The sequence below is a fragment of the Lolium rigidum genome, chromosome 5 (genome assembly GCF_022539505.1).
Source record: "Lolium rigidum isolate FL_2022 chromosome 5, APGP_CSIRO_Lrig_0.1, whole genome shotgun sequence".
Classification (NCBI taxonomy): domain Eukaryota; kingdom Viridiplantae; phylum Streptophyta; class Magnoliopsida; order Poales; family Poaceae; genus Lolium; species Lolium rigidum.
The window spans coordinates 236,086,898-236,099,111 of record NC_061512.1 but is presented as its reverse complement, the minus strand read 5'-3'; the positions used below and the strand labels follow the sequence as shown (position 1 = coordinate 236,099,111).

The window sequence follows — 12,214 nt, the reverse complement described above, 5'->3', positions numbered from 1 at the left end:
CAATATCGACAAAACGCGAGAAAACCAATCCATGGACAGGGTCCCGAATCACGTGCCTAGCGGATGCACCGCACGGGACGGTAGGGAGGAAAAAGAAGTGACAGGAGCAGTGGAAAAGGTGGAACCTGCCCCGCGCAGTAGATACACACTCGACTCGACGGGTGCCAGCATCCGCGTCTTCCTCGTTCCTATCGCCCGCCGCATCCCCACCGCTCCACCTCCACTCCACCGCATACCACCGCCCGCCCGCGCCACCCTCCGACTCCGACCCGCGCCCCCCGCCCCCGCCCATATAAACCCCGCCCCCACCCCCACCCCGGCTCGTCGGCGGCCAAATCTCTGACCCCCATGCTGCGCTGCCACATCCCGCCGCAATGCGGCCCGGCCCCGCTCGCCCGCCGCGGGACACTGCCCACCGCCACCGCCGCGGTGCGCTGCGCCCGCCCGCCGCGGGGCGTCGTGGCGTCGGCGGCGGCGGCGGCGCAGGTCGCGGCCGCCGTGCCCACCGCCGAGCGGCGGGGCCTGGCGGAGCGCCTAAGGATGGGGAGCCTCCTCGACGACGGCCTCTCCTACAAGGAGAGCTTCGTCGTCCGCTCCTACGAGGTCGGCATCAACAAGACCGCCACCGTCGAGACCATCGCTAACCTCCTACAGGTACCGCCACCTCCCGGATTCCGCACCCTCCCCCGAGATCCGCCGCTAGATTTCAGCCGCCCTTCTCATTAAATTGCGAAATGAGATACTTTTTCGGGGGAGACTGAAGAGCCGGGGGGTGCGTGGATCTGAGTTCTGGGAAGCTTCAGAGCCGCACCAGATTCAGACCTCCTCTCTGCTATCCCGCGATTACAATTTACCTAGGGAATTCGTAGCTACCAAGCTTGCATAAAGTTGACCTCGTCCTTGAACAAGTTACTTGAGCTAGTCAGTGCTGCTTCTGTTTTATGCTGTTGGAACTTACGAACTTGATGTGCCCGCCCCCACACGCTCCCTCAAGAATTTTGCTCCCCGCGTGCACTAGGTGCGATCCTAAATGTCACCAAACGTGCCTTGCGTTAGTTACTAACTAGTCTCATCCTCCATTTCTCCACGGGTAAGTCAACCCAGAGTTACTGAAATCCCATGCTTGAAGATCTGATAGGGGATGCCAATGCACTGCGGATCAACACGGTTTAAGTGATTCTCACTGCTGGGAGAATGCGAGCGGAGCTGCTACCAGATCTTGCGGATTTGCTTGCTCTGCCATGTAACCAAATAATCACGATTCCGCAAAAAAGTGAAAGTAACATGTCATAAAAAGTACACTAACAAATAAAGTCTAATAATGCCAAGGAGGTACAGATGCCCTGGTTGATCTATCTACTGTAGGATATGGCGGATTTATTGTATTATCATTCCTGATTAGCTGTCTTCTTGACAATTTGTCATTCTCTCTCAAAAGTCAACAACTCATCAACTGATGATAATTTGATTCAACATGCATGCTCTGCAGTCCTTATAGTACATTCGGAATAATTATAGTAATAGTAAGTGTTTCTACTTTTAACTCCTGTGCTGTTTAGTGTTTACCAGCGCCAGTTCTGTTTATATTGTGCTTTTTCGATATGGTCTTGCTATTTTCATTTCCGTGGCCTGTTTCTGATGATAAGCTCTCTTATAAATGCAGGAGGTCGGGTGTAACCATGCACAAAGTGTTGGGTTCTCCACCGATGGTTTCGCCACCACTACAACAATGAGGGAACTTGGACTCATTTGGGTCACAAATAGGATGCACATTGAGATCTACAAGTACCCTGCTTGGTAAACTTGCAACATCATGATTATCATTGTTCACACCCTTTCTCTTCGAGCAGGATTCAATCCTGATTGAGAACTCTGCTATGTATAGGGGTGATGTTGTTGAGATCGAAACATGGTGCCAAGCTGATGGAAGGATTGGCACTCGCCGTGATTGGATCATTAAGGATTTAGCTAATGGTGAAGTTATTGGAAGAGCTACGAGGTACAGTTTTTTGGTTCTATTGGAAATAGTCGTGATGCTTGATCACAGTTAGAACCATAGTTGTGTATAAGGGGAAAAAAAGAAAAGGATGACTAACCGTTTTGACTAATTGGACATCAGCCTTTTAAAAATTCATCCACGCTTTTGTTAGTCCAGGCATTTCTAGCAAAGTAGTAGTCTAGAAAGGCATCAGACTTTCAGATCTAAAATGAAAGTATGTCAAGAGTCAAAATAAACAGACTTATGCCACTGGTCCCTCTGTACTTGATTTGATGTGATACACTGTGCACATTTGTTGCTTGTTCACTTAATAGTAACCTTATTCATCCATGCTTATAAAGGAGGATCGGGTTGGGGCTTTATTTAGCTCTTCAACATGTTTTTGTATGATTGAATCTTAATAATTCACTTCGGAGCTTGTGTTGCTTTATCTATTGTCCGAAGTCTCTGGTGGAAAATTATAGATCTGTCACTGTACTCAGTGCAATTAACAAAGTCATATCACTTGTTTTTTCAGCAAGTGGGTCATGATGAACGTAAATACACGCAGACTGCAAAGAGTTAGTGATGAAGTCAGGGATGAGGTTTTTGTCCACTGTCCAAAGACTCCAAGGTAAATTGGTACTCATATTTTCTTCTTGTTTAGGCTTCAACTGAGCTAAGATCCTCTCTTTCGTACTTCAAATGTGTTCCACTTTTACGCTCTTATGGCCTTACGTTTAGTCCAATGGATAAATCTTCTTGAATTACTTGAGAAATTTCTGTAATATCTTTTCTGCTAGATAGTTTGATTCGATTCGACGAAATTATACTCATATCGATAATATTAAATGAACAGCTTTCCTATTTAGAATTGAATGGTGATCGAGATAACCTTCTCGGTTTTCGATTCTCTATTTTGAGGTTGTCAGTCGCAAATAACAAGTTGTCATTATGCAGATTAGCATTCCCTGAGGAGAATAATGGTAGTCTGAAGAAGATACCTATTCTTACAGATCCTGCACACCACTCAAGGCTCGGGCTAGTGGTTAGTTCTTCTCCCCTGGTTGCTATGCTCTGCACTTCAACTAACTGTAATGCTGACATACCTTAATTTCTGGATTGCAGCCTAGAAGAGCTGATTTGGACATGAACCAACATGTTAATAATGTCACCTACATTGGTTGGGTCCTGGAAGTGAGTATTCCAACACTTTTATTTTCCTTTCTTTTACCACCAGTTCACCGTTCATTTAATGTGATATAGCCTTTTGCCCCACTTGTACTTTCTTTGTTACTAGTAGATTGCAATCACTTATATGGGTTTTCCTTAATGTTATTGTTTCCCTTTTCATCAAGTATAAATGCCATGTTGATTTGTGATTATTTTTTAACATCTTGTTCATGTCTCCTTTGAAATCACAGAGCATACCTCAAGATATTATTGATACACACGAGTTGCAAACAATCACTCTTGACTACAGAAGAGAATGCCAGCATGATGACATAGTCGATTCTCTTACATATATAGAGGAAGCAGAGGAGGAAAGTTCCAATGGATCTCTGTTTGCAGCACCGCACCCAGAAGAGCAGCGTCAGTTCTTGCACTGCTTGAGATTCGCTGGGAAGGGGGATGAGATCAATCGTGGCCGCACCGTGTGGAGGAAATTAGCTAGATAGAAAATTATATGTATTTGCTCAAGTGTATTGTGCTCTTCCATTTGTTTTATCCTTTGGGTCTTTCCGGCCGGCGCAGCATCACCAGAGAAACAACTGTACCCCCAAATTTTGTGATTAGCTTTGCATCCTGTGTAACAATCAATGCCCATTTGTGGCAAAATGTTGGACCTCACCTGGAGTTTATTCATTATGTACTATGTAATCTATGTACAAAAGAGGTCCATCGAGGAGTCCCTACCAAAATGTTGAACCCTTGTTTTGTCCACTACAAATTATATTATTACTCAATGATTGATCTCATAGGCATTGCTAAATGCTGGTGTCTTTTTCCTGATTATCTTGGGATAACTTGTTAATGACATACATCACTGAAGTTGGTACCAAATTGTGCTACTTGCTGAGTTCATGTCTTAAGCATGGAGCAGTCCAGTCGATCATGTGTTTATGTTAGGTTGTTGCTTCAACGCCTCAAATCCTGCATGTTCCAGCTTCAAGCCTACAACCACTGTAATAGGCTGAAACATAGAACTCAAAATATTTTGTCGAACCGAAAACAGTGAGTGTCAACAAAGAACTAACTGATTCATAAGGAATGAGAAAGCACATTCATCGTGATCCCATAGTAACTTTAGTTCCATGAAGGGAGGGAGCGGAAGCCTTGTAAGCTCCCTAGTAAGAGCATCTCCACTCGTCCCCCCGAACAGGCCCCCGGCGAGCGTTTTTTCCATCCGGACGGCGAAATTCGGCCCAGTCGCGCCCCCGGTTCCTCGTTTTCGTCCGGATTTGGGCCTAAATCCATCCGGCGATCCCACGACATCCCCGGCCCCCGGGGAGCGCTCGGGGACTCCGGACGAGTGAAAAGCGCGCGAAACGGCGAGGAAACTTCCGCGCGTCCGGTGGCCCCAACTTGTCGGCGAGAGAAGCCGATCGTCGTCCTCATCGCATCGTCTTCCGCGCGGCTGTAAAGCCTGCCGCCGGTCTGCATTCGCCGGCCACGCGGCGAGTTAATGTCGTCGTCTTCCGCGCACGCATCGTCTTCCGCGCGCACTAAAGGCCGCCGCCGGTCGCTCGCCGCGGACGCGTCGCAATCCACGCGGCATTTAATCCCCGCGCCAGCCACGCCTATATACGCCGGTCCGATCACCGCGAGGCGTACCCCGTGCTCCACTCTCCTTCCACTCTCCCTCTACTCCCAAGATGGCGTTCTACGGCGACGACGGCGCAGCCAACAACGGCTTCCCCCGCCGGTCGCTGCACACGTGGGAGGGGCACCTCCTCCACCGAGCGCGGGTACCCCTGCCCGCCGGACACGAGGCCTCCCGGAGGCGGCCGGCGTCTAAGTGCCGGCGGCGTTCGATCCCGCCGCCGCCGCGGGCCATGCCCTCGACGTCGCCATCGAGGAGGCGAGGATGACGATGACCGACGAGGAGCGCGCCGACCCGCGCCACCACCCCGACAACTACACGCGGTGGAACTCCTACTTCCTCCGGCGGTGGGAGCGGGAGCCGGCGGCCTACGACGGCCCGCCGCCTCCACCTGCGCGCAACAACGCCGTGGGCCGCCGACGGTGGTGGAGCGCGCCGGGCCGGACACTCGAGGCCGTCCTCGAGCACATCGAGGGCGGCAACTTCCCGGTGCTCACGATGCCCCTCCATCGGCATCGAGGGCATCGGCGAGCCGCCGTCGGGGAAACGTCTCGGCAGCCACGGCGCATGGCTGCCAGCTCGTCGTCTTCCGGATCGGCGCCGAGGTCATCCTTGGCGCCGGTGAAGAGGAGGAGGCGACGTCGCCTTCGACGCCGGTGCGCGTCAAGAAGGAGCCGGCGTCTCCGCCGGCGACCGCAGGCGCAGCAGCGGCGCCCTCGTCATCCGAGAACAGCCTTCCGAGCCGCGAACGGCCGGAAGAAGAAGACGAAGAAAGAGGCCGCCGCCGCAAGCCAGCTCGCCGAGGAGGAGGCGAAGCGCGCGGAGGACGCCGCGATGGCGGAGGCGATCGCCAGGTCGCTGCACGACATGGAGGAGGAGAAGCGCGCGGACGACGCCGCACCGGGCCCGGGCCGGGCGCGGCTGGGAGCGCCAGGAGGAGGAGCAGCAGCGGCGGCTGCTGGACCTGGCCGCCGCACGCCAACTCGCCGCCCGCGCCACTCCAACCGCCAACGACGACTTCGCGCGGTACCGCCGTCCTGCGACACCTCCATCCGGCGTCGCTGTCCCCGTCGTCGACCTCGAGTCCTCCGACGACGACTGGGTACAAGCCATCCCCGGGGTGGGGAGACGCCGGCCAGGGCAGCAGCAGCCAGGCGGCGCAGCCGAAGGCCAACGACGACGGCTCCGACGACGACGGCGACGGCGACTACACGGTGTTCTACCGCCATTTCGGCATGTAGAGCGCCGTGTTTTAAAATTAGCGTTTGCATTCCCCTAGCCGAATTCGAAATATAGTCGAGTTCGGCCTCTATGTATGAACTCCTCCCGTTTTAGTCTAAATATCATTAAATTTAGTCTATATTCACCCGAATTTAGCCGTAGTTTGTCAAGTTTCCGTTTTTAAATTCGCATCGTCGACTTCGCCTGGGCACGCGGCTGGGAAACTACTACTCCCCACGCCAAATCTTCCTCCAATCCGGACGAAAATTTCGCCGGATTTGGGCGTGGGGAGCGCCAACGAGTGGGGATGCTCTAACCTTAGTGAAATGAGTCCTGAACATTCGAACTCCTGGATGATCGGGCACTGCGTCCACTGAACTGCCAGGGCACACGAGCTTCATGCTCAGCCAGGGCATCTGCATACGCATAAATCACACTGCTATACTCATCCCTTGCCAGAACCTGCCGTGCGTTGACTGGAACGTTCAGCTTCGTCCACCCTGACGGTACAGGGCTCGCCGGAGGGAGTGGCGTTGCCGGAACACGGCGCCAACAGGAGACATAGTCAGAAGTAACCACCTGCTTCTCCTTCACCAAGTCTGACTGCCGATGCCGCTTGAAAAGAACAAGGGGATTCAGGTGGCTTCGGCTGACCAAGAATCTATGCGAGCTTTCCACTGGCACCATGGGCTTTTCGTGGGTCCATTCAATGTGTGCGTGCAAGATCCTCCAAGTAAGCAAAAGCTCCATCATAGGATTGTGTCTTCGGAAGCTGCACAAGTAAAGAGAGGACCAGCAAAAGCTCCATCATAGGATTGTGTCTTTTCGTGGGTCCACTATGTTCAGTCACGAAGCAGCAGCTCATCTCCAGGCAAATCCCAACGAGATCTCATTGCCTGCAGCGGCAAGAGACTGCGAGCATAGGGTGATATCAAGTTAGTACTCTCCATTTCGAAAAAAGGAAAATCAAGTTATTACGCTGCTCGATAATTTGGCAGCACCATGCTCTACAATTTCAGAAGAAAAAAAACAAGTGATGTGCTAAAGCATTCTTTTGCACTTGCTCTCTCATTTCATAAAACAAAGTGATATTAGAAACACTCATTCAACTTGCAAAATTATAGCAAAGAAGATAGACCGGCCATTGGTCCAATATCCAGATTATTTCTCAACAACAGATAGTACTAAGAGTACATAATTAAAGCCTAAATATACCCACCAAGGGTTTACAACATGAATTGGAGATACAAACAAGGAGAGTTCTCCATTTTATTTTTCTGTTTTCAACATAAGACTGGTAATGGTCTGAGCAACCTCAGGACGGGTGCAGGTAGCCCACATAGTCTGATGTCTCTGTGCCTCTAGATACTGCACAGATGACAAACCTCTTCGGGCACGTCCTGAGCAGCTCCAGCAGCTTGTGCCATGGCTTCTCTACTCTGCCGCTTGATGAGCCGGCCTCAGATGCCAGGTACCTTCGGACCATGTTGTTGGGCCATATCTTGCTGAAGTGTTTAACAAGCTGCAAAACAATCAAGAATTCTCAGTTTGCATGTCCAACAAGTTCAGAGCATGCGCACAAACCATAGCAGGGTCAGAAGTACTATGCAGAACAAGTATACTATATTACCATGAATTCAGGATGCTGTAGGTTACAGCAGCAGTTTGTTAAGATATACTGTATCAACACGTACTAAGATACCTAATTAATCAAGAGCAAAATAACTACGAAACAAATAAGCTGATAAGGTGTTAATTACGAGACGGGCAAGTATTGAATTTAGTCTAATAGCAAGTGGAAGGTAATAATCTTGGACTTTGGACCACAAAATTAATGTTTCGAACATATGTCATGATTTGCGTGTTAAAAATGATTTGCGAGTGAAAGCTTTACACATTAATACATACTACCAGAAAAGAGAAATAACACCATTGCAAAGGTTGAAAGCCTGTTTCATGGTTTCCACGACATGTTAATGTAAGGACTATATGACTCTATGGGCATAAGTGGGATAAAGTTCACTGGTGATGTAGCAGACCATTCCAATGATAAACGAAAAAAAAAACTGAGCTTTGGGTGGGGTAGTCCAAAACTCCACGTGCATGCCAACATCAGAAGGTGACATTAATTACCATGAGACAGCAAAGGTTTAGGATGAGGACATTTCGAATAACTGCAAATTAAGCTTATTATAGACGGAACCGGGTTATTGAAGGATCTTTTCCTAACATGAAGGTGGTTATGAAGGATCATGTGATTCTTAATGATATCTCATATTGATTTTACCACCAAAATCATCTTCATGAACGCAATTTCCCGGTGAAGCCAAATACTTAGTAGGAATTTTAATTCAAAACTAACGTAAACATAACAAAATAAATGTTATGGTCTTCCCAGGGTTGTAAGTGTCCTTTTGACATGAACAAATCACATTAATCATATGGAAGTATTGCTAGTTCTATTCAAGGATTCTAAGAAGTTACACTATTAATTAAAGCATGTAATGTCTCATAATTTTAACACAAAGCATATGAGTTGAAAACTAAAGGTGCTAGCAGTTGCATACCTTTAGTCAAGGTGGTTGGATTAATTTTTAGAATTCGAGAAACTGCACAAAAAAGTATAATCTTGCATAACAAACCTGTACGTGGACTTCTGCCGCATGCACCCATCCTTCAGGACTAGGGTGGTTCAATAATATGCTTGCAACAACTGACATAAGATCATTCTCTTCTTTTGGCCGGAGCTGTGGTTTCTCTTTATCCTTGCCAGTCCTAATTTCCAATTTATCAACTGCATAAATGAAATAAGCTAGTTAGGTAGAGTAACACCGTATTCTTCTGGTCTTCTGAATAGCATAATGTTGTTGCTGACAACAAATGATAGAGAAAATACCATTGACATTGTACGTAGTTTAGATTTTTTTTTCTTTGTACAGCCACAATTTCAAGAAATAATAAAAAACACCTCACCATTTTTCTGCGAAATTCCGCCGATCCTATTAATAATCATCAACAGCAGTACAAACAATCCCCAAAGTAATAAAAATTACAAAGAGGTCTTTTGACCACCTGGCGACGACTAGAGACACTAATGTGAGCCAAAGGCACGCCGCCGTCCTCGCCCCTTCATCACTAGAGCTGGGCAAATCTTGTCGTAGTATAACTTATTGTAGTAGACATATGGGAAGTCGTTATGCTAAGACCTCAAAGGACTAGCACGCTAGAGCAGCAACCGTCGCCAATGATGACAACCTTAGATTGGAAGAGAATGACCTGGAAACACAACAACGAACGCGAAAACCGACAGGATCCTAGGAGATCCGTCAGGCACATGACTTCACGCGCCCTCCGCTAGACACACCACCGGGATGAGGATAGAGCAGGGAGGACCTTATTCTTACTTCACAATGTAACCGCTGTCTCATCATCCCGAAAAAGACACACGAAAAAACTAAAAAAAAATGGAAACCCTCGTGCCGACGAGGGGCCGTGGTCCGCCACATCTCCAAGGCCCCATTCTTACTTTACAATGTAGCCGTTGTCTCATCATCCCAAAAAAAAGACACAGAAAAAACTAAACAAAAGCAGAAACCCTCCTGCTGACAAGGGGTCATTGTACGCCACACCTCACAGACCCCAAGGCCACCCGACGAGGAAACAAACCCCTAGATGGGTATTACTAGCCGCCTCTGATTGCCTCGGTCTCCTCTCGTGGAGTCTGGTACCGGTTCATGGGAAGCACCACAAACCTTACTACAATAGAACTATCTATCTATATTCATACGCTACCCCTCACCTTATAGATATATACCTTATACGAGTATGAGTTGCAATAGGATACTTCTGATTTGTATCACATACGTATATGAGTTGCCGTAGAAGAAATAAACTTATTGAAATTTGTTATTTACAATGCATGATAATCCCTGTTAAGCATCCATGGCTGAACGGTTAAAGCGCCCAACTCATAAGTGGTAACTTTGCGGTTCAATTTTGGATGCACGTGAATGGGAATGTTCCATAAGTCTATTGGAATTAGTTCTCTATCCATGGAATATCATCCATCATCCATACATAACGAATTGGTATGGTATATTCATACCATAACATACGAACAATAAGAACTCGAATTCTTATTGATACTGGAACTCACAACATAGGAGGGAAAGTCGATTTATGGATGGAATCAAGTACGCTTTATTTGCATAAAATATCTTTGTTTATTGGGAAACAATCATTATAATTTTAATGTCGAATCGGGATTCACTAAGACAGAAATAAAGCATTGGGTCAAACTCTTCTTTGGTGTTAAGGTAGTAGCTGTGAATAGCCATCGACTACCTAGAAAGGGTAGAAGAATAGGACCTATTATGGGACATACAATTCATTACAGGCATATAATCATTACCCTTCAACCGGGTTATTCTATTCCACTTTTAGATAGAGAAAAAACAAAGGATAATACTTAATAATACGGTGACTTATTTATATAAAACACATATCCTGAGCACATGCAAGAGAACCATTGACAAGCAAGTGAATTCCAATCCACGAAACAATTTAATCCATGGATGGCACCGTTGTGGTAAAGGTCGTAACCTTGTGTTTCAATTAATGTTTTATGCATATGTTAGCATATTTATAATACAACATATATCACGTGAAACATGCATTGCATGTGTACGGTTGCTAGTGAATTATTAATTCTTTTCTGATAATATTTGTTCCTGAGCGTTTTGTAACTAATTTTGAAATAAAACATGGAATCAGTTCATGAAAAGTTTGTACCTATTAATGGAACAAACATTAAGAAAATTATTTTGTTAGAAGAGATTGGAATAACGATGCATATCATAGTACACGTTTACATTCCATCACAACTGAAGCATCAGGGATGTACTGAACTACTAAGGCAATGTCTAGAAAGTGGCCTTGCGAAGTTAGTGTAACATGTTATATATATTAGTATTACTTTATTTTAGAAACACGTGGTACCACCCATAGATGCAGACCACCAATAGACTTATCAACTCACACCCAAAGCATTGGCACCTACATGAGATTGGACATGCAGAGTTGTAAAATTGTAATTTTACCAGTAATTCATATATTTGTGTGTCCTAAATACTACTAAATTTCATTCTCTATTACAATGTTCAAATAAATTCAGCACACAAATCAGCTAGGGAAAAGGAGTGATTTTCTAACTAGGTACGTAATATATGCATGGCCTATTTTATTTTAAAAAAAACGGATTGATTATTTTAGTATATCAAAACGAAACATATAGTATACAAGCATCTAGCATAAGTATCTGACAATGTTAGCATACCACGTTCAGTGGTTGTTCCAGTTGGTTCAACATTGAGGTTCACTTCAACCAAAGACATATTTATTTGCTCCGTGACCGTTGGTTCAGTTCCAGTGCCAACTATAATTCCATTGTCACAATTGACCAAATCATGACCATTCTCTACTACAAGTCTACAACAACACACAAATCAGATTGGGGAAAAGGATTGATACTATTATTACCAGGTAACTTGTTCTCTATTTCATGTTAGTATGTTGAGAAGGGAAAAAATAGATAAGTAACTAGCATAAATACCATCTTCATTGAGTGTTCCAGTTGGTACAACGTTGAGGTCCAGTTCACCAAAAGACATGTTTTTCTGATCCATATTCGCTCCTTGAGTTCCGGCGCTAACTATAATTCCATTGTCACCCTTAGCCAAGACATGACCATTTTCAACTACAACAACGAAATAGTTGCCACACAAATTAGTCTAGGGAAAAGGAGTGATTGTATTATTACCAGGTAGTATTTTCTCTATTTTATGTTACTTTATCAAAAAAGAGAAAATATATTAGACAAGTATCTAGCAAAATTACCATTGTCATTGAGTGTTCCAGTTGGTTCAACATTGAGGTCAAGTTCACCAAAAGACCTCTTGTTTTGCTCCATATTTGGTCCTTGGGTTCCTGTGGCAACTATAATTCCACCGTCAACATTAGCGCAGCCATGAGTATCCACTGCTACAATAGCCAAATAGTTGCAACACACAAGTCAGTCTAGGGGAAAGGACAACACAACTGTATTAATGCGAGGATTTTTTTTTGGGTGTATTTTAGGTTGGTACATCAAAAAAATGGGGAAAAAAATACAGTAGATGAGATCTAGCATAGAT

General features: G+C 46.0%; 1 protein-coding gene across 1 annotated transcript; it reads left to right on the top strand.

Moving 5' to 3' along the window:
* Positions 1 to 341: 341 nt before the first annotated feature.
* LOC124654209 (oleoyl-acyl carrier protein thioesterase 1, chloroplastic-like) lies at positions 342 to 3,829 on the top strand. Its single transcript, XM_047193226.1, has 7 exons — positions 342 to 654; positions 1,664 to 1,797; positions 1,886 to 1,999; positions 2,517 to 2,612; positions 2,939 to 3,026; positions 3,107 to 3,175; positions 3,403 to 3,829. The coding sequence occupies exons 1-7, from the start codon at positions 349 to 351 to the stop codon at positions 3,655 to 3,657; spliced, it is 1,062 nt and encodes a 353-aa protein (XP_047049182.1). The 5' UTR covers positions 342 to 348; the 3' UTR covers positions 3,658 to 3,829.
* Positions 3,830 to 12,214: the final 8,385 nt, after the last annotated feature.

Coding starts and splice junctions, on each gene's coding strand:
- LOC124654209 (XM_047193226.1), top strand. CDS start 349: ATGCTGCGCTGCCACATCCCGCCGCAATGCGGCCCGGCCCCGCTCGCC. Junction 655..1,663: donor CCATCGCTAACCTCCTACAG/GTACCGCCACCT, acceptor TTATAAATGCAG/GAGGTCGGGTGTAACCATGC. Junction 3,027..3,106: donor ACTCAAGGCTCGGGCTAGTG/GTTAGTTCTTCT, acceptor TCTGGATTGCAG/CCTAGAAGAGCTGATTTGGA.